General features: G+C 34.3%; 1 protein-coding gene across 6 annotated transcripts in view; it reads left to right on the forward strand.

The window, feature by feature from the left end:
• Positions 1–27,765, forward strand: part of SKIC3 (SKI3 subunit of superkiller complex) — a 105,601-nt gene that overhangs the window by 71,509 nt on the left and 6,327 nt on the right. The window contains exons 32-39 of one of the 6 annotated variants that reach the window (XR_013532223.1): positions 2,970–3,191; positions 4,051–4,123; positions 6,470–6,523; positions 6,699–6,810; positions 10,081–10,209; positions 15,918–16,047; positions 18,146–18,304; positions 22,333–22,485. Coding sequence is in view for 2 of the 6 variants with exons in the window: in XM_035291194.3 (XP_035147085.3) it covers positions 2,970–3,191; positions 4,051–4,123; positions 6,470–6,523; positions 6,699–6,810; positions 10,081–10,209; positions 15,918–16,039; positions 18,146–18,304; positions 22,333–22,485 (1,024 nt within the window). In the remaining 4 variants the exon portion in view is untranslated. Of the gene's footprint in view, positions 1–2,969; positions 3,192–4,050; positions 4,124–6,469; positions 6,524–6,698; positions 6,811–10,080; positions 10,210–12,544; positions 12,842–15,917; positions 16,048–18,145; positions 18,305–22,332; positions 22,486–27,765 lie in introns of those variants that run through there. The other 5 variants (XM_035291194.3, XR_013532225.1, XR_013532224.1 and 2 more) reach the window with 5 other exon arrangements.

Genomic DNA, 27,765 nt, shown 5'->3' on the forward strand with positions numbered 1-27,765 from the left:
TATGATAATAAGTAACCATGTGTAAAATCCCTAGAAAATGCTAAAAAACAACATACAGGTATTGAGCATTTACCGCATTTGTCTAATATTAGAATGTAGTCATTTCGGTAATAATTAAGATTGTTTATTATTAAGTATTAAAGTAGGTGGTTTTTTTTCCTTTGAGCAAAGCACAAATTAGAATTTCTTTTTTTTAAATCAGTATTGAAATTTATATTTTACTATTTGCTTTTTTAGTTGTACCCGTTAGCAGTGTGGTTATTTGCTAGATGTGACACTGACATACTTCCATTTTTGGCCGCATATGTATTAACTTTTATTGTAAAAAGAGTTACTATAGATACTTTTAAGATATTTACTTCAGAGCTGCCTCAGAAAATTTACAATTTCATACCTGTTTGTCAAAATGAAATATAAAATGACAGTAACCCTAAATTTAGATCGACTAAATCCCCCAATCAAAAGATACAGCCAAAACCTAATGGTATATCCAAAGATACACAAAGACTCAAAACAAGGGTTTGGAGAAAGATTTACCAACCAAATGGAGAGCAAAAATAAATAAATAAACAAAAAGCAGGAGTTGCAATTCTCACATTTGATAAAAAAGATTTCAAAGCAACCAGGACTTCAACTCAGATCCGGAACAAGTAAACTCAATGAATATTTATAGAGTTCTCCATTTTGAATACACGGAATATTGATCAGCCATTATTAATACCCATTTTTGGAATCAAGCAATATTTCTGTTCTCTCTCCCTCTTTTTCTTCCTCTTTCTTTCTCTCCTTCTCTCCTTTTTTTACTTTTCAACATCCTAGTTCCTCACCTCTACTCATTACATTCCTCTGAACACCTGATTTCTTGTGATTCTCCCGTCCCACTGAAACCTCCAATCCATTAAAAAAAATAATAAAGTAAGCCCCCCCCAAAAAAAAAATTGTCCAAAGACTTAGTGGTAGATGTGTGACATTTTATAATGTGATAAATATTTCTGTTATATTTCAATGAGCATTGTTTAAAACTTGGAACTGCTAAATTATTAGTGTATTTTTTACATAAGGTCACTTAAATGAAAAGCGATTAAAATATATCTTTCCTACATTGCCATCTACAAAACATCAGATATTACAGATGTTAGATTACATCTCAGTGTTAAATCTTCACTGATAGATGTACTTACATAAATCATGAAAATTCTACTTAAACTATAGAAGTGAATTGTGGACATAAAAATAGTTATGCTATTTGGATAATGGCACTAGGCAGCATTTGTATAATAACTAATGGCAAAAATTCATGGCTAATGATGTATAAAATAATATAGTCTTTGAGTAAAATATTCCTTTTATTGATGTTATAGAATGGGGGATACAAAAAGGAACTCACAGTTTCTATGACAGTGTCAAATATTATATTGATTTTAGTGTTTCCTGTTTTGGTTTATTTGCATCTTAAAAGAGTATAATGACATTGTTTGATGAAGCCTAATTATGCTGGACTGTTTTGACCTGGTTTAATCCTCTGATAGGTAGTTGTGGATGTTGGGCATGAGAACTTCGTCTGGAATGATACCACACTCCAGAATTTCCACTTTGGAGAATTCTCACTTATAACTTGTGATTCCTGGTAGAGCAAATTATTTTTCTAGCCTAGCAATGATCTAGAAGCAGAGGAATCCCAGTACCTTTTAAAAGTTATTATGTGGTTTTCTTTTATAAAGCTCCTGTTTTTGGAAAGTAACATTTATGGGTACAACACCTGTTCATTACTTGCACATAAAAAAAACCATTTAAAAAGTTGAGGTTTTTAAAAAAAATTCCTTTATTTTTATTACAGCATAAAATTCACAACAATTAGTGTAAGTTTCATTGTTACTGGAGAGCTAAGATTTCATTTATTTAAATTAACAAGGATTCCTAAACATTAATGACCTTTCCTCTGTAAGGCTAAGTCAGATTTTATAGTTGAAAGAGGAAAAAAAAGATGCTAGATGTTTACCTATAAAATGTAAATTCTTCTTATATTATAAAAATACTAATTTGAAGTACAGTTGATATAGAAACAATTTGTACTTATTATGTAAAGTGCTGGTTTCAATACCATAGAGTAAATAAGACAAAGCTTTATCAGAATGATAAAAATCATATTTTAATTGAAGAGTTTTTATTATTCATACCTTCTAAGATTTTATTGAAACTCAACATTTTAGCAAAATTGTCCTAATTACTTACCTAATTACTGAAACTCAAAGAAACTAATTTATATTTGTTTCTAAAGCTTAGTGTATTAGTTTTCACACTGCTAAAGAAATACCTGAGACTGGGTAATTTAGAGAAAAGAGGTTTAATTGGCTGAAGATCCTGCAGCCTGTACAGGAAGTATGGCAGCATAGGCTCTGGGGCAGCCGCAGTTCTGGGGCAGCCTTGGCTCTGGGGCAGCCTCAAGAAACTTATAATCATGGCAGGAAGTGAAGGGGAACCAGGCATACCTTACATGGCCAGAGCGGGAGGAAGACAGAGAGAGAGGGGAGGTGCTGCACACCACATCACATGAGAATTAACTATACAGTAAACCATTCACTATTCACTAAACTACTCATGAGAACTCAGCTTCCTGATCCAGTCACCTCCCACTAGACCCCACCGCCAACACTGAAGGATTACAATTCAACATGAGATTTGGGCGGGGACACAGATCCAAACCATATAACTTAAATATAATGACCGAAAAATAAGTTTGGCTTTTGTTGCTCTGTGAAAGAGTCACTGGGGCTTTTAACTGCTTCAGACAATCAGGGGATTTGCTGTCTCTAAACACTAAGAAATTTGCTTTTATATTAATCTTAAAGTTGAGTTGAGTTTAGTGAATCTTAATGTAAATTGCCTTTTATACTAAATAATGTTTAAATAGTTACAGATAAAGACTACTCTAGTCATAACTAATAGGTAATTTTAAAATATGTTTACAGTTCTATCTTAAAGGAACCAACCACAGAAAGCCTTCAAGCCCTGTGTGCTCTAGGGTTGGCAATGCAGGATGCTACACTGTCAAAAGCAGCACTTAATGAGTTACTGAAGCACATCAAACACAAAGACAGTAATTATCAGAGATGCCTTCTTACATCAGCCATCTATGCACTCCAAGGCCGCAGTGTGTCAGTGCAAAGACAAGCATCTAAAGCTGTTCACAGGTAAATTTTGTATTTGTGAACTTGGAACCTAATTATATTTGATATGGTTGCATTTGACATTTGGACTTTATTAAGACTATAAAATAAGGTAAGCATATACATTTGAAAACCAAACCTGGCTCTATGAAATTTTACACAGGACCAGGTAACTGTATATATTATTTTACTATAAGCATTTTTTTTAAATTCAATTCTAAGTTCGGCCCTTAGTCAATTTAAGGCCAAACTTTGTTTTGCTATTAAAGCTCTTAATTCCCAAGTTTATAATATTCTTAGTCTGTTGTCTGGTACTGTCTAGATTGATGGCTTTAGTAGTTTTCAGCCATTTAAACATTCATTAATTTCTTCAAAATTTGAGAAAAAGAAAGCTGTCATTAGCAGCAGTGGTTAATTTTCCTATTTATTTTCAGAGTGAAGTGTCGTGTCTGTAGTTTCTTTTCCTTTCATAGTTCATTTTTATTAATCTTTGCTCATTTTTAATTGTTCATTTTTAATTGTTATTTATAGCTTAGTCCTTATGTCATTTTCATTACTAGTCATCTTCCTGCCATGCAATATTATTTATCCTATAATTTTTAGGATAAATTTTCTTAACTTTTCTTTAAGGAAATTTTGTACACTGTGTTCAAACACAAAGAGATTATAATCATTCATTGTTGATTTATTTCTTCTTATTTTCATAAAGACTATTGGTGTATATAGGTGATATAAAGTATGTTTTCAACCAAACATGCACAATTGATATGAACTTGTTTTAGATGTCTAAAAGGTTTTCAACTTAATAAATTGTTGGTTGTTCGTACATTTTGTAGTTAAAATAACTTGTGCCTAAGCCTGCTGCTTTTGCTGATCTCTTTAGTAACCCTGGTGACCCTGCTCTTTGGTCTCTGTTGTCTCGAGTTGTTGCGCAGTATGCTCAACGAAATGCAAAGGTAAAGAAATGTTTGTTTCCAAATCTAGCAAAAAGATATAAACCGACTTGTGATGTGGTAAATACGATCATTTAAACCAAGGCATTATTTTTCTGAAAGATAATTTACACAATGAAGAGAGTTCTGTTATAAACTAAATTCTCCAATAGTCATTCAACAAATATTATACCGAGTTTTTTCCATGTACAGTTGCAGTGTTCTAGATGTTGTGGGAGCTACAAAGAAGTAGGAAGATCTTTTTGAACACATACAGGTTATGTTAATGATGTGGGATAAAGTAATGTAATATGGCCATATAGTAAGCATTAGCTATGTGTTTTTGAATCCCAAAAGATAATTTTATTTAAAATCTTCTTAAAGATAAGGCAGTAAGAACTAGAACACTGCTGTATACAAAAATGTAGTTATAAACATGAAGTCATTGACATTTTATAAAGCATTATATACCCTTTTAGTTCGTAACAGCCAGATATTTTCAGGAGTTTGTATTCTACTAACTTCTGTGGTTAATATATCCTCTCCATAGTTGCCTTCACTAGTTGGTAAACATAATAGTAATAGCTAATGTTTTGAACACTTATCACACTAATAATTCCAATATCTGAAATCTGTGAGACCCACAGACTTGTTTGAAGTCTATGAGTCTTGTTCATTATTTTTACTGATTTTCATTCTTGGTGGCTTTGTTTCTTTGTTTACCCAGTTGTGTGTACTTGAAAATTATTTGTAGGAATAATTTGAGGCCTAGAATTAAGGTATCTTTCTATAGAAATAATTTGTACTTGCTTCTGCTGGGTGCTTGGGAGGTCCACCAATCTGGGACTATATTATACAAAGTTTAGAACTTAGGAGTTTTGGACCAACCAGGCTACTTTATGCCTGGGTTACTAGTTCTTGAGATTTGGCTTAGTTCTAATTCACCCTGAACCTTAGGATGTGGTCTTTTGGGGTTTCAGCTTATTCTGATGTGGGTTTCCTCTATACTCTACTCCTTGTATGAACCTGGGCCTTAATTTTTGTCCTACTAGCCCATACATCCTTCAGGGTTAAAATTAAAATTTGTTAGCATTTGAGCTTGGTGCAGTGGCTCATGCCTGTAATCCCAGCACTTTGGGAGGCGAGGCAGGCAGATCACCTCAGGTCAGGAGTTTGTGACCATTCTGGCTAACTTGATGAAACCCTGTCTCTACTAAAAATACAAAAATTAGCTAGGCTGTAGTCCCAGCTACTCAGGAGGCTGAGGCAGGAGAATTGCCTGAACCCGGGAGGTGGAGGTTGCAGTTAGCTGAGATCATGCCATTGCACTCCAGCCTGGGTGACAGAACAAGATTCCATTTAAAAAAAAAAAAAAAAATTGTTGCCATTTGCAAATGGCAGAAGCAGCTTCCCTGCTCACTTGTCTCTGAATTTCAGTTTTCCCTTTCAGTTATGGCTTGGCAAGTCCTTAATATCTTGTCAGTTATTTAGTATATTTAAGAATACATTTTTAAAATGTTTTATCTCCGTGCTTTTCCAACTTTAATGTGCAATTGAAGTCATCTGGTGATCTTGTGAAAATGCAGATTCTAATTTTGTAGGCCTGAGGTGGGACCCAATATTCTGCACATCTAACAACCTCTTAGAGAGTGTGGATGCTGCAGATGCACAAGCTGCAGTTTGGGCAGCAGGGTTTTATTTCACTTTTTTAGTTATTGTTAGTGAGTGAGTAGACTCAAAGAACCTGAAAGACCATTGTTATTAGACTCCAAAATTACCTGAATGAAGTGTTTTATTATGTGTCAGCTGTCAGCATTTTTATAATCAACAACCGTATGAAGTAGCTGCAGTTATTTAAAGTTACAGATTTCAAATTGACCTTATTAAAACTCAGTGATGCTACACGTATTTTTCTTATTTTTAGTATTGAGTTGATTATTGAAGCAATGATGAGCTTCGTGGTGCCTTGAACTTTATTTTACTAGAGTATGGAAGTTTTAAAAATACTAGGTATTTTCATGTAGTAAACCATGTTAGTTTATGTTTGTGATCGGTCTCTTCCAGTCTTTATAATCTTTTATATTGTTAGAAAAAGTATACATTTCGTTGGCAAAATTATGTAACTTTTGAACCTTCAAATGAGTATTCTGAAAGTAGAGTTGGTCACAGTAGAAAAGATTTCCTTTCACAAGAATATTAGTCTTTTCCAACAGTAATAATAAGTTGATACTTTTAAGACGTTTAGGAGTTATAAATGTGGTAAAACTGAACCTTTCCAATGATTTAGTGGCAAGGTCTTATCAATCTTAATTTTTACTTTTTCATGGAAGTTTTTGCATGTGTATAAATCATCAATATTTTCTGTTCTAGGGAGGTGTTGTAGCAGGAAATGTGGCTCATATTCTGGACTCAAATCACGGAAAGGTTAGTTTGCCATAGTACAAAGGAAATGTTGAATTTATTAAATAATATTGATGAAGGAGTAATAATTTTCATAGCCTTAGGGATCATATCATATCAAATAGAGTCTTTTTAGTCAGTTTGAAAGAGAGGGAGCTATTAGGAAAATTGGCTAACATACTTCTTTTCTGTTATGTAGAAGGCATTACTGTATACTACAGTAAATCAGTTGGCTATGGGAAGCAGTTCAGCAGAAGATGAAAAAAATATTGCACTAAAGACCATTCAGAAGGCAGCTCTCCTTTCTCCAGGTGCATATAATATCTATTTCATTAATTCCAATTTTTTTTTTCTAAAAACATATTTTTTTAAATGGAGGCAAAATCTTGCACACGATATATATTTTATTGGCATTATTTGTACCAGGCAAAAATGTACATAATTTAGATCTTCTACAACAGGAGTTTGGGTGATTAAAGTGTTATGCACTATATAAGTGTTTAATACAATATATCATACCATCAGAAATGACTTTTAAAAATTGATGCATCATAGATTTACATAGTTTCAAGGTGCATGTGATAATTCAGTACATTTATATTCACTAATTTAGATTCTATCAATCTTGCATTCATTCGTGGTTTATAGGAGCAAAGTTTATATTTCCCTGAAATAAGATAAAAGGAAATTTTAAGAAAATATTTCAAGATTTTGCGTATTATTGATTATCTGCTTTTGGCTACTGATAAGAGAGTATCAATTATCGAAAGAGGCCTAAAGGAATGTCTTAATGATACTTTATTACCTGTACTGACAGTCTGAACTATACATATATTTTCAAGAAACAATTTAAAATGATTTCCATTTTGCATCAATATGGCTTAGAGAGTTTTGCCTATAGCTACTAAATTATTTAACAAACATATTTAGATAGTTTTATGTGTCTGTAGCTTTTTGAAGGATGGCGATGTATGTTCTGTGGTAACTGTTAGAAATGCCACAGTTATGGCCCCAACCTGAGCTAATTGTGTCATCTGTAGGCTGTTGATCACAAAGGTAGTGAGGAATGTCACTTAAGCATGCTTCCATTACCGCTTTTGGAAAATGCCATAGAAGACTGAAATGTCTAGCAATATAGGGTTATAAGGTATATTTTTAAACAATATAATATTATTTTAAATACTAAAGAAACCATTAAATTTATTCCCCTTCAACTCTTCAAATGCGTTAGATCAGAATGCTGTTGCTTTTGGCTAAGCACTGTTGGGAAAGAAATTATACAAAGAACAAGTTCAATATTATCTTCACAATAAATTGTAAAGATCCTCATTAAGCTGCAAAATATCTAACATTTCAGGGATTATTTTGTAAACTAATTAAAAAAATCAATATTCTGTTGTTTATATTTTCTTTCCTTTTGACATAGAACAAAAAGAGACTAAACATTTTGATTTATATATGTATATCTTGGTAAGTTTTTTATTTTTGGAGTTCTCAAGTAAATATTAGATAGATTTAACTCTCAAGAATTCTTATTGTGGATCCAGAATGATAAAAGATCTGTTAGCTTTTGATTGTGTAAGAACATAAACTTTAGAAAAGTGAGACTGCCCAGATAAGGTCCTCTCTAATGATCTCTGATGTTCCCAGATTATCTAGATAAATACATGCTTAAGGAAGCAGAGACGCTTAAAACAGTGACTGAGTGGTAAAGATGAGTGCCTGTTTGAGACTTGTCCTTAGAGTCCAATGAAAATGAATATAATTGTTGTTATGTGTAGTGGCTGTACCCCTAGTCCTTGTAGATCTTTAGATGAACAAAGTACAGTTTTCACAGATGCTATTCCAGGGAGTCTTGTCAGGAATATAAAGATAATTCCAAGAAGTTAGAATTGAATGGAAAAAAAATCTGATTTCTGCTAGATTAGTGCTTCTGTGATACTAAGAGGTATTTTTGGCAAGCTTTATTTTAAAATGTTTACGTTTGTTGTTTATATATTATCTTAGAGTCACTTTATTTTATAGGAAATTTGGGTTAATGATTATCTAGGGAAGAGTTCATGGAAACAGTAACTATTTTGTATTGTGATGGAAGAAATTGCTGCCAACTATTGTTCATTCTCCCATCAGAAATTCAAACTATATAATACTGTAAGATCCCTAAAGAGGCTATCCCCTTAATCTTAGGCTTAATTTAATATTCAGAGATTGAGTTCACTTCTGTTGGAATCATAGACTTTAAGACTCTATGGCACCTCAGCTATTATCTGGTTTAGTTGTCTTGTTTTATAGGGAAATGAATCCTAAAGGAGGAACTACCACACATTAATTAGTGGCATTGCTAGACCTGAAACCCAGATCTAAGGCTGTCATGTGCCTTTCTCTATATTGTTCATCATAAATTTTAGAAAATGGTCCCCATTTGTTTATTTTGGAATTTGATTATGTCTGTGCTACTTAAAATAAGATAGTCATTATTTGGAGCAGAAATTTTTTCATAATATGGAGGTATGTATTTAACTTTTTATAAAAGTATTTGATCTGCATAAGATTTTAATGATTCTTGTAATTTTGTTGATATTTTTACTTTTAGCAGTAATACTGGTCACCTATAACTGAAGTAGATATATATTTCAGACATTTGATAGAAAACATACTGAGTGGGGTGGTCAGATAAGAAAAAATAGAAAACTAAAGCTAAAAAGTATGATCAAGTGACTATATTGTTAACTAATACTCCCTTGTGAGAATTTAAAAGCATTTATTTGTTTTTTAAGCCTAGCAGGACTAAAATATTAACATGTTGAAGTGAATGGCAAAATAAGATTTATAAAAATGAACTACCAAACAAATGAAAAGAAAAAAAACTTGTAAATGCCAAATCTCCTTCACATTTTTTTTTCATAACTAACTTTCTTAAATAGAGAAGTCTTTATGCATAATCTTTTCTAGGCATAAAAAGTTTCCTTCCAACTCACTGCTATTGGACTTTCCTCCTTCCTCCTCCCCTGGAGCTGCTGTCAAGGTTGAAGGAAAGAAGGAAAGATCAAATGAATAAAGGACATGTAATCATATAAATGCTTCACTTGGAATGATGAAATGACTTTTATACTTGCCTGTTAGAATATCATTAAAATCGTAAGCCTTTCCTTTGGCTTAAACTTTTCTTAAGAACTGGAAAATTGTGTTATCTTCCTTGTCCTAGGACAGAGTCTTTAAAACAACGATTACTAAGTGATGAAGATGAGTGAGAGTTGTCCTTGGTATCCAGTGAAAGTGAATCTAATTGCCCTTTCCACAGTAATACAGCACTCTAGGCAGCTGAGCTAACCAGCCATGAAAGAAGAACTTAATAGGATGTTTCTCATTCTCTGATATGTTTGGAAACATTGTTAAATCTCTATAGATGAATGTAGCAATGTCTCTGAAAACAAGGGCAGTTTAATTTTCCTTTGAGAAAGTGAAATTATTTTTTAGATACACTTTTTTTCAACTTGTAAACTCTTACTCTCATTTTTGATAGTTTTTCAGCAACCTGTTGATTTTAACAAGACTTACCATTGTGTATTTCCTGTTTTTAGGTGACCCTGCTATCTGGGCTGGGCTAATGGCAGCCTATCATGCTGATGATAAACTGGCCCTAGTGAACAACACTCAGTCAAAGAGGATGGATTTATACTTGGCACTGTTATCTGCTGTTACTGCTTCAAGTAAGTTTTAAAAAGCATCTCTATACATTTAATTCAGATTTCTTAAATGATTAAATCAGGAATACAAACAGCTTCAGCATGTATTGTTATAAAAAATATATTCATTAAAAATCCATACATAGTATAATATTTGTACAGATGTTTGATAAGCATATATATGTTTTTCTCTTCTAGATAGCTTAAAAGCCCAGTAGGTTCTGTTAGCTGAAATCTCTTTTTTGTAGCATTTACTTACTTTGAGACTTTACCAGCATTTCAGGATAGAGGTGACGTGGAAAGAGTCCTTTACTAAAACCAGCGTTGAAACTGTCTTGTGATTCCTCCTGGGAATCTTGGTCAGAGTAAGCTGTTAATATAATCAGATTTACTTAACATTGTTTTGTAAGTCTATAAATTTCTTCACTGAAAAGTGACATAGATTAACCTACTTATATTAATAAGTAGATTAGCCTACTTTTGTCTTGGGACATTAGCTTTTCACTGAATTAATTTTTGGTTATTAATCATTTTTTAGTAAATGTTAAGCATCATTACTGCCTGTCTTTTTGACCACTAGGACAAATTAATAGGCTTTTGTTTAATGGTAACAGATTATAGAGTCTTTTATAAGATTGAAATATTTTAATAAAATGAATTTATTAAGTAGGAAATCAGAAATACCTATAGCATAGTTATTGTTAAGCCATGTTCTTCAGATTAAAAGAAAGAACAATCTACCTATTTTTAGTTTTTATTCACATTGACAATCTCTGACTTTCATTGGTATGTTTAGACTATAGGTGTATGAACTGATTGTTGATATAACTGGATTAGTATCTATCATACATTTTATCATTTTCTATTTGTTGCCCGTTCTTTGTTTCTATTTTTATCTAACTTTTTCTGTGTTTTATAGTTTTAATTATGCCTTTCATATGATGCTATTTTCTCTTCTTTGTTAGCATGTTAGTTATATTTCCTTTTCTACTTTTTTTTTACTGGTTGCCCTTTTTTATTGGTTGCAATATACATGTAAAATTAATCCAACTGTATTTTCACCTAACAGTATACTACTTAATGGATGGTGCAAATCCTTATAACAAAACAAGCCTAATTATTGTCCTTTATGTCTTTGCTCTTTTGCTTACACATAAACGTCCACACACACATAAGCACACATAATCAAATATGTTGCTGTTATCATTATTTTAGTTGTTTTTTTTTTTTTTTTTTAAGAGATGAGGTCTTGCTGTGTTGTCCAGATTGGCCTCAAATTCCTGGGCTCAAGTAATACTCCTCCCTCAGCCTCCCAAGTCATAGGTACACTTTGTTTTTAGAGATGAGGTCTTGCTATGTTGCCCAGGCTGGTCTCAAACTCCTAAGCTCAAGCAATCCTCCTGTTTTGGCCTCCCAAATATTGGGATTACACGTGTGAGCCACCACATCCAGCCTATATAGGCGAGATTAGTTTCGTACAGGCAGCATAGGTTAGGTTTTTTTTTTTTAAAACCGTTCAGCCAATCTCTATAGTTTCAATGGAAAGTTTAATTCATTTGCATTCAAGGTTACCATTGTTGTGTGATGTATTATTTCTGTTGTTTAATTAATTGATTTTTTGTGTATCCTTTATTTCTTTCTCTCTTTATGGTATATTACTGTATTTTGATGGTTTTCTGTATTGGTATCATCTGTTTCCTTTCTCTTCCTCATTTGTATAATTGCTTTACCAGTGAGTTTTTACTTTTATGTGTTTTCATGACGGTGAATGTTGTCTGTTCTCGTTCAAGCTCAGATTCCATTACACATTTCTTGTAGGACTGGTCTAGTAATGATATTCAGCTTTTACTTGTCTGAGAAACCTTTATTTTTCCCTCATTTATGAAGGATAACTTGGCTGGATATAGTTTTCTTGGCTGAAAGTTTTTTTTGTTTTCAGCAGTTTGGATATATTATCTTATTCTTTACTGGCCTGTAAGGTTTGTGCTGACAAATCTGCTGTTAGTCAGATGGGTGTTCATTTATAAGTAGTATGCTTTTCTCTTGCTGTTTTTAGTATTTTCTTTTTGTCTTTGACTTTTGATAGGTTAACTATAGTGTAACATGGAGAACATCTTTTGAAATTGTATATAATTGTGGATCTCTAAGCTTCCTCATGTTTTCAGATGTCTAAATCTCTTGCTAGAATTGGGATACTGTCATCTATTATTTTATTAAATAGTTTTTCTAAATGAAATAATTATGTTTTTGTTTTTTTTTTTGCCTTCTAGGATACTGAAAATTTAAATATGTGGGTGCTTTATGGTGTCCCATATATCATGTGAGCTTTGCTTATCCTTTTGTATTTTTGTCTTTCTAGGTAATTTAAAGACCTGTCTTCAAGTTCTGAGGCTCTTCTGCTTGATCTATTCTATTGTTGAAGCTTTCAGATATGTTTTATATTTCATTCAATGAATTCCTCAGTTCTAGAATTTCTGTTTGGTTATTTCTTATGATAACTATCTCTTTGTTAAATTTTTTATTAGTATCCTAAATTGCTTTTTCCGATTTCTTTGTACTGGTTTTTAGTATTCTCTTCTTGTATCTTATTGAGCTGCTTTATTATCAGTATTTTGAATTTTCCCCCAGGATTTCATAAACAACTTTTTGATTCAGATCTGTTGCTATAGAATTATTCTGTTCCTTTGGAGGTATCATATTTCATTGCTTTTTCTTGTTTCCTTTGTCTTACATTTATATATGCACATCTAGTCTAACAGTCAGTTCCAATTTTTGTATTTTTTTGGTAGGGAAGCAATTTTTCCTGAAGATGTATCCATGGTGTTGTTTGGGTAGGTCACTTCGGCTTATATTCTGAGTGTAATCTCCAGTTTCTTTGGTTGTAGACAGCATCTGTGGTATTTGTGGTTTCTTTGGTGTGTTAGGATATACTTGTTAGTGTAGGCTTGGTGAAGTTTTGATGGGGCCTGGGATGCCAGGTAGGCCAGTCTTTGGGCCCCAGTGGTGGCAGCAGTATAAGCTTGCCTGTCCTTGGATGCCAGAGCAGTGTACAGTGACACTGGTGTTAGTGGGTTTAGGCAGGCCCATTCTTGTGCCTTTATAGATGGATTGTTCAGGTGCCAGAAATGACAGCAGCATTGGCGTATTTGTCAGGGTTCTCTTAGAGGGACAGAAATAATACAGGGAAAGAACGAATATATATAAAAGGGGGTTTATTAAGTATTAACTTACATTTTCACAAGGTCCGACAATAGGCTCTCTGCAAGCTAAGGAGCAAGGAGAGCCAGTCCCAGTCCCAGAAGTGAAGAACTTAGAATCCGATGTTTGAGGGCAGGAAGCATACAGCATGGGAGAAAGCTGTAGGCTGAGGCTAGGCCTGTCTCTCATTTTCATGTTTTTCTGTCTGCTTTATATTCTCTGGAAGCTGATTATATTATGCCCACCAGATTAAGGGTGGACCTGCCTTCCCCAGCCCACTGACTCACATGTTAATCTCTTTTGGCAACACCACACAGACACACCCAGGATTAATACTTCGTATCCCTCAATCCAATCAAGTTGACACTCAGTATTCACCATCACAATTAGGCTGGGTGGGTGTGAGTGTTCTTGAGTCGCTGGGAAGCAGGCGTGGTATGGTTGGTGGCAGTAGCAGTGGGACAGCCCTCTGGGACCCAAGCAGTCCACACTGGCATTGGTGGTGGCTGCAATGGACTGCGTGTACCAGTCCCCAGTCCCATACATGGTACATGTGAGTGAGTGTCACCTGCAGTGTTAGCAGCACATTGGAAGGGTCCGACCTCAGATCCCAGAGGAGTGCTCAAATGTTAGTGGTGGTGGTCTGAGCTGAGCAGTCCCCAGGCCCCAGGAGGGCATGCTTGGGTACTCTAGGGAATGGAGCCAGGCCAGGTAGACGTTTCCTTAGGCTCCCTGGGGGTGCATGCAGGCCTTGGCTGTGATAGGCACGGCAGAATGATGCTGGGCTGCCAGCAAATGCTTTGTTGGAAGCAGCAACTGCTGCATTGTGACCCTGCAACTAGGTAGAGTGGGGTTGCTTTCAGTGTGAGCAGCCATAGGCAGCTGGGGGTGGGGGTTGCAGGCTTCAGTCATGCCTCAGCTCTGCTGTATTCCAATGCAGTGGTAGCTGCAGGGCAGTGAAATTTGTTCTCAGGGTACTTGAATATGCATGGCTACTCCTTACCGGCAGCTCGTGGTGGCTGACAGCGGCTCTCACCTCAGCCCCAACATATTCCCTCAGCTCCACTGATATTCCCTGCCCACAGCCACTGCTGCTGGTAGATAATCAGCAGCAGTGGCTGTGGGCAGGGAATATCAGTGGAGCTTCAGGGCTGTGGAGATACAGGGGCTCTTGGGATGTGTGTCAAGACACAGCCTGGTAGAGGGCTGGGCTCTCAAAATAGTGCCACACTTTAGCTGCTTAGGACTCAGGGGTTTGTGGGACTCAGCGTGAGCTCCCACTTTGGACTAGTGCCATTATTGTATGCTTCCCTATGTTAGTTTTAGGGCCTGCAAGGGTCATAGGGCTGTCTTGTGACTAGAATTATTGGAGTCTATGGCAGGAATGTAGACTGTTAGGGGACTCTTATTTCCTTTCCCTGCGTTTCAGGAGCCTTTCTAGGCTCCTAGCTGATCCCAGCTGAGCATACTACGCCACTGCCCTCTCCTTCCTTGCTTTTGGTGTTTCCTGTCACTTTTCTGTTGACTTCCAGTATGCTTTCTTAGATAATATATTTGAAGTTGATAATATATGGATTATCTACTTGCCGTTTGGTTCCTTTCCATGGACGAGGCGAGAACCAAATGCATCTAATCAGCTATCTTGAAGGCAACACTTACTAATGAATTTTACCTAGTATTTAAGGAAAAATAATACCAATTCTACTCAAATTCTTTCAGAAAATCTAAGATAATAATACCTCTGACATCTTCTATGAGGCCAGCATTACCCTAATACTAAAACCAGGCAAAGAACAACATTGCTTGTGTATGTAGACGGAGAAATTCATAACAAAACTTTAGCAATTCAAATCCAACAATACATAAAAATTATGATAATACATCATGATCAATTATGGTGTATCCCAGGAAGGCAAAGTTATTGTAACATTTGAAAATGAATGTAATTTGCCATATTAGCACCTGTGAAAGATGCCAGAATTTATACTACATGATTCTACTTAGATGAAATTTGTGGAAATGCAAATTGGTCTATGTGACGGAAAACATGTTAGGAGCTAACTGGGGACAGAGGCCAAGGAAGGGAGGATGGAGTAGGTTGGGGAAAAAAGTGATTACAAAGGGGCAAGAGGAAAATTTTAATAATGTTGAATATGTTCATTATCTGGATTGTGATGATGGTTCACTGATATACATGTCAAATCTCATCAAATTGTATAGTTTGAAAATGTGTAGCTTATTTTACATTCATTATATTATAGTAAATCTTTATATGTTTTCAACAAATTATTTTATTATTTCTTTAGAAGTCACAGTTATATGAGGCTTTGAGTTATTTAGCCACAAATACTCCTGCCATGAAACTTCTCAGATACCTGCGTCTTGTCAGGATAGTCTATGGTACATGTAGCACATTAACTTAAAAATTGTGAGTGGATGGTAAGTCTAATGGCAATTTTTTAGGAACCAGTTACTCCTCTGAGAACACGTTATAAATTGCAGAAGAAAGTAACTTTGGCATTTTTTGTTTACAGTTAAAGACAAAAAATTCTTTGAAGATTACAACCAGTCTCTTGAAAAGTGGTCTCTCTCACAAGCTGTCACTGGTCTAATAGACACAGGAAGAATATCTGAAGCTGAAACTCTCTGCACAAAGGTATTATGGTGTGTGCATTGGAATTCATGGATTCTTATCTCACTTGGAAAATAACTTCAAAAATGGAATGTGTGAGGCCAGATGTGGTGGGTCACTTCTGTATTCCCAGAACTTTGGGAGATTGAGGTGGGAGGATCACTTGAAGCCAGGAGTTTGAGACCAGCCTGGGCAACATAGCGAGAGGCTGTCTCTGCAAAAAATTGCACATTGGCTGGGCCTGGTGATCTATTCCTGTAGTTCCTGCTACTTGAGAGGCTGAGGAAGGAGAATTGCTTGAGCCCAGGTATTTGAGGCTGTGGTGGGCCATGATCATGCCACTACACTCCAGTCTGGGAAACAGAGCAAGACCCTGTCTCAAAAAAAAAAGTGGGGGGAAAGCATGTTATTTAAAGAACATGTAGTAACATGTAGTAGTGGTGATGACAATTATGATAACAAAATTTATTGATTACTGTACTTGCCACAAACCAGTCACTGCATTTAGCATTTGGTATTTGAACTTCACAACAATCTCATGATATAGGTATTTATTATTATCCTCATTTTTACAGATGAGAAAAACTAAGGGTTTAAAGAGGATAAGTAATGTGCACAGGAGCTCACAATTAGGAATGGATAGAGTTGTGATTTAAACTCACATTTGTCTGACTCTGGGATTCAAGCTCTTGTGTTATAGGTCTTTAAAAACAAATTTTTATTTGTTTTTGGATACCATTAGAGAGGCAGCATTTTCCTTTGATTTCTGATTGCTTCCTTCTTAATGCTATATTTTCCAATATCTCTTCAGTTTTCCAAAGTTCTGGATCACGTAGAATGACTGCGGAAATTGTCAAGTGGGTGACTGGAGCCTACTCGGTAGTCTGTTTTTACATGTCAGGATTATAGGCTCTATGCTTCAGGCTTTGTGAATAAATGTGTAGTACCTTGCCTAAAGCATAATAGGGGCTCAATAAATGTTTACTGAATGAATAAATTAGTTTCCAAAGTGCACTTAGAAATAATGTAATTGTTAAAGAGAGTTTTGAACATGACTTTTCCTAGAAACATGTTTCATATGTGTAATGTTTTTGGAAAGATCAGTATACATTTAACAGAGAAGGAAGAATAGACTCAAATTTTATGAAAAGCAGAGTAATACATTTTTTCTTTTATTTAAGGAATTCCATCTGAGGTAAGTTCAGGACAATTTATGCTTAGTAAACACTGTAAATGTTTACTAAGCATAAACTGACAGGACAATTTATGCTTAGTAAATACAGGAAGTGTTTACTAAGCATAAACTGACAGTTGCTCTGTGCTCTCCAATAGAATAAATGATGCCTTATGAACCTTTCCTTGTCAGTTTGTTCTTCCAATCGCTTACTTAGAAGAAAGCAATAAAATAAATTTTAGAAATACATTTAAGACTGTGATCTGATGAGTAAAAAGTAGAAAAGTAGGCTATTGAGAGACAAACAATAAAGAAACAAATATTTAAAACAATAGTGGGAGGACTTGTATACAGAAATTCTTCGTATATACATATATACACACTCACAGGATATAAGCATATATAATACATTTATGTATGTATGTAGGTAAGTATTTTAAGAAATAAATAGTAGCTTAAGGAAATGGGAAAATAGGTCATTTTTCTTACTTGCAGTACTTGAAAACGCTGTGTCTCGAAGAAAGACATATATCTTTGTTAAGAAGTTAAGAAAGAAAAAATTCATACCTCTTTTCTTCTTACACAGTATAGTTTATTCCAGTATGGAATAGTGATAGCCTTCTCACTTAATTTTATGTTTTCTTACTTTAGCTATCTGCTTACATTCAGAACCTAAATTTTTCAGGATATCACTTAAGAGTAAACTAAGTCAAAGGGAAATACATTGTACATTACAATAATAATAGCATTACTGATTTTAAAGTTATTTAAATGTAAAGTTTGATATTTACAAGTTGTTCATTGTTTTGTTTATTTAGTTTTTGCTGTTGTTTATTCTTTAATAAGAAAAGGTATAAACATTCAGAATTTTATTTTCCCAACTTGGAGAATATGCCTTTTACTTTTAATATTTAAGAACCTATTTGATGTATTCCTATTTGGAATTTAATTTCTAGTATTTAAAAAGTAACCCTGATCAGCCAGCCATTATCTTACTTTTGAGACAAGTTCAGTGTAAACCACTCCTGGAGTCACAAAAGCCACTCCCAGATGCTGTACTTGAAGAACTACAAAAAACAGTCATGTCCAACTCAACCTCTGTTCCAGCTTGGCAGGTAAGTTTTCTCCTTTCTTATTTGATTCCTCAATTAGAACACTTCATAGTATTAGTTAATGTCAGGTCTATGCTCCATCTTTATTTGGTTTGCTGTCTTACCATTTTATCTCTCAGTTTCAAGATGTAAAAGGCATTAGGGTTAGAGGAACTACGGAAGTTTAATACTAGTTTAGGATCTGCTACAATGATGATTTAAAGCTTTATAAATCTTCTCACTTTAAAACAGTGATGAAAAGACTGTCTTTTATATGGGTTGCTATGTTATGGGCATTTTATAATAAGGGTACCATAATGGTGTTTAACTCTGCCGTTAGAGGGGATGTGTATAGTTTCTCCCTAACTACTTTACAGATAACCTGTATTTAGTGCTTTTAGAAATAATTATTTTCAGGATTAATGCTTGAATTAACAGATCATCTGCTCTTTCAGGTGGCTTTGGTTATCCACAGTAACAAATGCACAATGATCACTGTGAGCTTTGTGTTTATTGTCATTAAAATACAAGGAAGCATGTAATTATTTTTTATAATTTGTTATATTTATTATATATTTAATTTGTTATATTTAAATACAGATGTAACATTTTATTTGTCAGTATTATAAATAAGCATTTATATGTGCCCCAGAGAAAGTATCAAAGGGGCTTTTTGATATAGAAGTTTATCTTACAATAATTGGTTTTATATTCTGATCTTTTATTCTATCAGCTTCTTGATATCACTGCTTTAGATAATTTTTTAAAAATTATCTGGCATAAAATTACTGGATTATGAAAACTAAGCCTCCCTTTTACTGTAATTCTTTTTTCTCCTTTCTTAGAGTAAGTTTTCCATATGGGATTTAGGATTTAAGGTAAACATCTAGTTGACCTTAGAATATCTAGTTGACCTTAGTACTTAATTCATGTTGATGATTTAATATTCGTTATGAAAGGGAGAAATAAATTGTCAAACTAAAAAGGAAAAATTTAAGGGTATTAGTCCATTTTCACACTGCTGATAGAGACATACCTGAGACTGGGCACTTTAGAGAAAAAAGAGTTTTAATGGACTCTTTAATGGCTGGGGAGGCTTCATAATTATGGTAGAAGGTGGAAGTCATGTCTCACATGGCAGCAGACAAGAGAAGAGATCTTGTGCAGGGAAACCCCCCTTTTTAAAAGCATCAGATCTTGTAAGACTTATTCGCTATCACAAAAACAGCTCAGGAAAGACCTACCCCCCATGATTCAGTTACTTTCTACTGGGTTCCTCCTATAACACATGGGAATTCAAGATGAGATTTGGGTGGGACACAGCCAAATCATATCAGTAAGTAGTCTTAAGATATTGCGCATGCACGCGCTTGTGTGTGTGTGTGTTATATAATTCACAAGGAATAAAGTATACAAATCTTAAAAGTACTACTCATTAAATATGCCTGTTTAACACCTCCCATATCAAGATACAGAACAGTTCTAGCAACCCAACTCCCTCCCCCAGGCCACTGTCAGTTGATCTCCTTGCTCCACTCCCCCAACCCCAAAACAAGGAAAACCTCTGTTCTGACTTCTATTTAGTTTTTCCTGTTTTTGAACTTCATATCAGTGGTTTACTCTTTTGTATCTGGTTGCTTTCACTCAACAGGATGTCTGTGAGATTCCTTTGGTGGTTTCATGTAGCCATAGTTTTTTTCATTTCATTTTATGAACATACTATAATATTTATTTATTGTACTATTTATGGGCATTTGGGCATTTCCAAATTGTGGCTAGTATGGATAATGCTGCTGTGACCAACCTTGGACATGCTTTTTGGTGGGACATAGCATGTATGTATGGTTACTTTAATAGATCCTGCCAAAGAGTTATCTAAAATGGTTATACCAGTTTACACTTGTACCAGCAGTGCATGAGCATTCCAAGTGCTGATGTTGCTAGATTGCTGTTTTTTCCCCCTATTTTGGTGAATATGTAGGTAATAATATCTTGTGGTAGTTTTAACTTGTGTTTACTTGATATCTAATGACATCAAACAACTTTTTATATGCTTATTGAACCTTTGGATATCCTCTGTGTAAAGTGCTTTGCATAATTCTTAATGGGCTCTTCATTTTTTTACTTATTGAATTATTGGAATTTATTGTATTTCCTGAATCCAATCACGTTTTTGGATATTTATTTTGCAAATATTTTCTTAGATCTATGGCTGCCTTTATTAATGTTATTTTTTGATTTTAATGCTAATGAAGTCTGATTATGGTTAATGCTTTATTGGGATATTCTATTTAAGGACTTTTTGCTTACTCTAGGTTCATGAAGTTTTTTTTTTTTATGTTTTGTTCTAGAAATTTTATTGTTTTACTTTTCATGTTTAGGTCTATAATTTATCCTGGGTTAATCTTTGCGAATATTGCAGAAGTTGAGGTTTATTTTTATCCATAATTAACATAGTACCAATCTTTGAAAAGATCATTTGGTCCCCATGGAATTATGGTGATGCCTTTATCGTAAATCAGCTGTGTATGTATGGGTTGTTCAGGCCTTCTTATTATTTTCCATTGGTCTATTTGTTTATTCTTTTGTTTGTTTTCTTATTCTTGAGTATAGCTTTATAGTTAGTCTTGATATGTGGTTAATATTAAAACCTCCAACTTTTTGTTTTCCTTCAAGTTTGTCTTAGGTCTTTTGCATTTCCAAATACAGTAGTCCCACCTTATCTTCAGGGAAGATGTCCCAACACCCCTATAGATGCCTGAAACTGCAAATAGTGATGAACCGTACCCAAACACACACACACACACACACACACAAATGTTTTTTTCCTATACATACATACCTATGATAGTTTAATTTATAAATTAGGCACAGTAAGAGATTAACAACAACAATAATAAAACAGTTATAACAGTGTACTATAATAAAAGTTATATGAATGTGGTCTCCCTCTTTCTCTCGGAGTATTTTATTGTATTGTACCACAGATAACTGAAACCAAAGTTAAATAAGCTACTGTAAATTTTTAATTCCTACCCAAGAAAGCTCTGCTGGGATCTCAATTGAGATTGTTTGGAATCTACAGTTTAATTTGGGGACAATTGACAAAGTAATACTCTACTGAATATTTTCTGTTCACAAATGTAGCATATTCTTCTATTTAATTAGTTTTAAGTTTTTCACAGCAGTGTTTTACACTTTTCAACCTAGAGGTCTTTTATACTTTAGTGTTAAATTTATTTCTAGGTATTCAGTATTTTTGTTGTTGTTCCATTCTCTGTGTGTACATGTGTGTTTAAATTATCTCCAAACATTTAAAAATTCAGTTGATTTTTATATGTTGACTTTTCAACACCTTGCGAAATTCACTTATTCTTTTAACTGGTTTTGAATTTTGTACCTAGAAAGTTATGGCACTCTTACCTTTTTCTTCCCAGTATTTACATATTAAGGTTTTTTGTTGATTGTTTTGCTTTATTGTACTGTCTGGAACCTTTAATACAAGTTAAAAGTGGTGATAAGTAAACATTCTTGCCTTATTCTTACCTCAGGTGGAAAGCACAGACTGTTTTGTTACTAAGTATGGGGTTTTCTATAGGTCTTTATCAATATCTTTTTCAGATTAAGAAGATTCTACTCTGAATATGCTAAGAGAAGTTTTTCTTAAAAAATAATGAATCTTGAATTTTATTAAGTCTTTTTTTATGGCATATGAAAATCTTTTTCTTTGTTCTGTTAATATGGTGGATTATATTGATTTTCAAATATTAAGCCAACTTTGCTTTCTTAGAATAAGCCCTACTTGATCATTATATATTACTATTTTTACATATTAATGGAGTCGATTTGCTAATAGTCAACTGTTGCTAAAGGAATTGGCAATATGACAACCCTTTTTTGACCTGTAATTGTTTTTTGGGCACAGCACTTACCAATAACTAAATAAAAAATCTTTGCTCCTTCAAAGTTTATTGTGTTTGTTGGAAGTGGGGATAACAGACTGCATAGTAAACTGAAGTCCTTTGCCTACTTCTCCCCTTTTTGTTTCTTAGTGGCTGGCACATGTGTATCAGTCCCAAGGAATGATGAGTGCTGCAGAGATGTGTTACAGAAAGAGTCTACAAGTGGCATCCCAACAGGGCAGTTGGAGTGGGAAGCTCTCAAGTCTGTTGAGACTAGCACTGCTTGCATTAAAAGTCTGTATGGTGAGATCATGTTATAATTACAATCACGAAAAATTGATTTTTTATCTTTCTTTGACATAAAGGCTTTTTACATAGTAATATTCTGTTGAGTTTCTGCTGTTTCATTGTCTTCTAGTGTGGCTTCTTGATACACTTTGTATTTTGGGTTCTTGATGGACATAGAATAACATAAATCTATAGACTACAGCAGAACATTGTCAATGTTTGGGGAAAAAAGATTACAGTTTTAAAAGTTGAATTATAGTAAGATATACATTTTTGTTTCTTTGTGAAACAAATTGTATGAGAATTAAATTTAGCTACTCAACTGTGACAAAAATGTTTAATGGTAAACATTTCAGTCATTCTCGTTTCAATTCAACATGCTCTAACAGATTTCTAATAAAATATGACTTGACAACCTATTTTCTGATACCAATTTATGTATATCAATCTGAAAGTCTTACATGCTGATAGAGAAAATTTGTCAAGATAAATGTTTAAGTGGGAGTGAGGGCAAACTGCAGAACAAGATATGTGATATAATTCTAATGGAGTGTTCATATATGTGGTATAAATTTTTAAGGATGTATATCTCTAAATATACTATGTGTGTTTGTATGTGCATATGCTTAAAAGCACAAAGATATAATTATATGGAAAGATATATAAGATATATAATGGCAGTTATTTGCAGAAGGCGACTGGGGGTTTTAAAGGATGGTAAAAGAGAATTTTTTATTTTATATCTTTTGATAGTGTTTGGATTTTTCATCATATGCTTATTATTTTGTAATTAAAAGTTAAACTGTCATTCTTTTGGTTTTATAGGGTTAGAAGAAATTATCCTAGAGAGCCCTAAAGTACCCTATGTTTTTACCATAGTAACCTATGAGAATGTTAGTTATTCATTTTTGGCATTTTGACAATGAAATATAAGAATTGGGACTTTTTTTTTTTTTTTTTGGCTTTGGTGCCATGGCTGTAGAGCACGTTTAAGAGCTTTATGTCAGTTTATTTCTGTTCATCCTTGCTTCCTTGCTCTGTCAGTCTGCCTTTGGGCATAGGAGGTTCTCTATAAAATGGTTGTGAATGAATGGGTAAATAATAATGTGGCCAGCTAATTGTAGTTCACTATTTTGTTTTGTTTGCCCCATATTTACGTATAACAAAGATCTTTATGACCTTGATAACTGGTGAGCCATAGAAGCCACCCATAGTACCTATTACGTGCCTTTCAATTTGTGAACTGGAGAAATAGACACTCTTTTACCCTAACTTATTATTTGTTACTTTTCAATATTATTTGGTGATTTTTATTAATGCTAGGAAATTAAATCTGACCATGAATAGAACAAATTAATAATAGTTGTAATAATAGCAAACTATAGCACTTGGTCTGTGCTAGGTACTATTATAAGTGCTTTACACTTATTAACTTATTTAATGGTCACAATAACCTTATTTGACAGATGAAGAAATTAGCTTACAGTTCAGTAATACCCATGTATACCTGCCCCCCCACCTGCCCCACCTGTACCAGTACAACACTACAAAAGTATTTTCTCTGAGAGCCTATGTTCTGGTTCTACCATTAACTACCTGTGAAACCTTCAGCCAGTTAAACTGATTAAATCTCTTTTCTTTTTCTGTAATAGTGGAGATCAGAATACCTACTTTGCCTTCTTGTGGCATTGTTTGAATAATGACATAATGTTCACAAGTGCCTTTGTAAACCTTAAAGCACTATCAATCCAATTTGTTCTTGAAAAAACATTTGACATCCAATAATTATAAAGGGGATACCATATTTCTATGGTAAACAGCTGGCAATATGGGGAAGATGGATATATTAAAATAAGACTTTTATAGAAGACTACTGTATATATGATAATATGTGATCTGGATATAAAACTGACAGGTTGGCTAACATACTAGATTCCAAAGTGAGTTATCAGATCAAGATAGATTGCAGTAGCATACAGGATCCTCCAGTACAACCTGAACTCAACCCTGAGCCATGGGATATTCCATTGTTCCCAGGGCTGCAGCATACAGCTTGGGAGTATGGAGCTGAGATCTATGGCTGGCACTTGAGTTGGGGAGGAGCCCCTATCCTCAAGAACTGAGAAGGGTGAGATATATGGGTTGCTGGGCAAGAGCAAGAATGGGGCATGCCTCCCTTACAAGGCCAGTCCAGAGAGGTTTTGGCATATCTCCCTGTCATAGCCTCTGCACAAGGGGACCCTGCAATGCAAATCAGCTAAGAAAAGCAATGTGGGCATGGCGGGAATGATCAGAGGGGGCTTCCCCTGGGCCCCAGAGCAGACCTAATGAGGGGGTCATTTCTACCCTGTCCCCGCCATCACCACTGAAGAACATGCCTGCAAATATGAAGAAGTATAAAAGAGCCATGTAGCTAAGTGTTAGCCTAGGTACCTATCATTACTCTTATGCACTTTCTACTGGATTGCAGCCCAAACTAAAACACCAAAAATTATCTTGCTAATATATACACCTGAAACCAAGTGCAAGAATTTACCTACATGTAAAGATCCTGTACAGAGCTCTGGCTCTTTGGAAGCATCAAGAAATGAAGCCAACTGACTATACTCAACTTATACCACAGTTAAAGGAACACCAACTGTATTAGTCTGTTGCACTGCTGTAAAGAAATACCTGAGATTGGGTCATTTATAAACAAAGGAGGCTTAATTGGCTCATTGGCATTCCTGAGAGAGGATAAGCAACTTGGAAATGTATATTAGTCCACAAAAATTTTCCTAAATTTGCTAAAGAGGTTGACATACAAATCTAAGAAATACAGAAAACCCCAGCTATGTACTATACAAGATGATCATCCCCAAGGCACACAGTCATCAGATTTACCAAGATAATGCAAAAGAAGTCTTAAAGGCAGCTAGAGAAAGGTCAAATCACATACAGAGAATCCAATCAGGCTAGCAGCAGACCTCTCTGCAGAAATGTTACAAGCCAGAAGCAGAAGAGTTTGGTGCCTATTTTCAGCATCCTTTTTTCTTTCTTTTTTTTTCTTGTTCCAAAGCATCCTTAATGAAAAGAAATTCTGACCAAGAATTTCATATCCCACCGAATTAAACTAAATAAGTGAAGGGCAAGCAAATGCAGAGGGAATTCATTGGTACTAGCACAAAAACAGACACATTGACTAATGGAATAGAGTAGAAAACTCAGAAATAAAGCTGTACACCTGTAACCATCTGATCTTTGACAAGGCTGACAAAAGTAAGCAATGGAGAAAGGACTTCCCTATTCAATAAATTGTACTGGGCCAACTGGCTAGTCATATGCAGAAGAATGAAATTAGACCCTTACCTTTCAGCATATATACAGACTAACTCAAGATGGATTAAAGATATAAATGCAAGACCTCAAACTATTAAAATTCTAAAAGAAATTCTAAAAATACCTTTTTTGACACTGGCCGTGGCAAAGAATTTTTGGCTAAGTCTCCAAAAGCAATTGTAAGAAAAACAAAAATTGTCAAGTGGGAATCTGGAAGGGTCTGGAAGTTTCTACATTGCTAGAGAATGTGGAGAGAGTGAGAAGAATGGAATACATTTGCTAAATTAGTGGAACTACAGATGATCAGGGCTGGCTTCATAGGCATGCATCCTCTGCAGTTACACAGGGTGTCATACTTGATATTATGCTCTGTAGTTGCTATCTTGAAATTCTTGATAATTTGTAAACAAAGGGCCCTACACTTTATTTTGCACTGAGCTCCATAGCTATGTTGCTGGGGCTGCAGATGAGAGACTACGCATGAGGTTGGGAGTCTCTGCTAAAGTCAGTTGAGAAAAAGAGCTTTAAATGTATGTCAGCCCTGGAGAGCTTGGCACCACCTTACAATGGCACCAGTTAAATGCAAACTTCTAGTATTTTAATAGAGGCCTGAAGCTACAATTAGCAATGGGAGGTGGGAGTACTGGGGAAGAGGAACCAGCCACCTGCAACTGTCTATAACCATAACCTAGCCTGGGAGCTGAGGTAATTGGGAGGGGGGTGGGGGCAGGGAAGTATGTACAAATATTACTTTCAGTGAAGACTGAAGTGTTGAAAAAAAGGACATTCTAATTGAGACTGTATTTGTGAATAAATGTAAGAAAAATGTGCATAAGACTCACAGGGCCTAATGTAATTTACATCCAGGGACAGAGAAAAAGTATCCCTCAAATAAGTGTTAAAGAGGTAGTAGAAGAAAATAGAAATGCATTCTAATCACTTTTTTCAGCATGCCATTTATATATAGTAACTTTTTGCTTATAAAATCATCCTTGGTCTAACTTTACAGAGTGTTTTATATGATTTCATAGAATTTAGAGAGTACATTATTAAAAGCAGTGATAGTTTTATGTTACTGGTTTTAAAAATATATTAAGAATAATTGTATTAGAATGTGCCTTGCCTTACTTTCTTTGTCAGATATACCCAAGGTCTCACTATTTATAGAAGATACATCATAACCTCTGTTATCTATTTTCACAATAGATAACTCTGCACTCAGAGATAATTGCTCTAATTTTTGTTATATAATTTAGTGTTTGAAATAGACCATATATATAGGCTCATTATATTGACTTTATTAAAATGTATTCTGGATACTTGTGGTTATGAATTCTTGGTCAAAATTGGAGATTTTTCTTTAAATGAAACTTTTTAATGCATTTTTTTCTCTTTACGTAATTCACTAAAGTATTCATCACTTTAGTTTGTTACTGTTTCTTCAGAAATACTTACCTTTGTTATTTCTGAGTCAGTACCTAACAGGAGAATAAAGCTTGTAACCCAAGATAGCGATACATTAACATCTTTGCCATAAAGTAAAAAATTTAAAAGGTTTTTAGTATTGATTATTTTGATTTAACACCTTTATCTCTGTTTTGTACTTTTTTATATTGGGAATTTATTATAATACTTTATTTCAGCCTTTCCTTTCTCCTTAGTTAATTTTTGAAATGTAGAGCTTTATATTTATCACTACGTTAAAGAATCAATTATGTTAAATTTAGTTTTGTATATTTGGTAGACCAAGATTGATAGATTTTATTCACCTTTTTAGTATAATAGTGCATTTTCTTTGAACAAATATGTTAGTGTTTTTTAAATGATACCTCCTGTTTGAAAACTTCCTTTATCCAAGTCTACCCCATTTTGTAGCTCCTTAAGGGCAGGGATGAGATCTTAAATCATTTTGTAGTAATTATACTCCTTCTATTATTTATATGGTGACTTGCACAAAGAAGTACTCAATAATGAGAA

Source organism: Callithrix jacchus, chromosome 2, assembly GCF_049354715.1.
Source record: "Callithrix jacchus isolate 240 chromosome 2, calJac240_pri, whole genome shotgun sequence".
Lineage (NCBI taxonomy): Eukaryota > Metazoa > Chordata > Mammalia > Primates > Cebidae > Callithrix > Callithrix jacchus.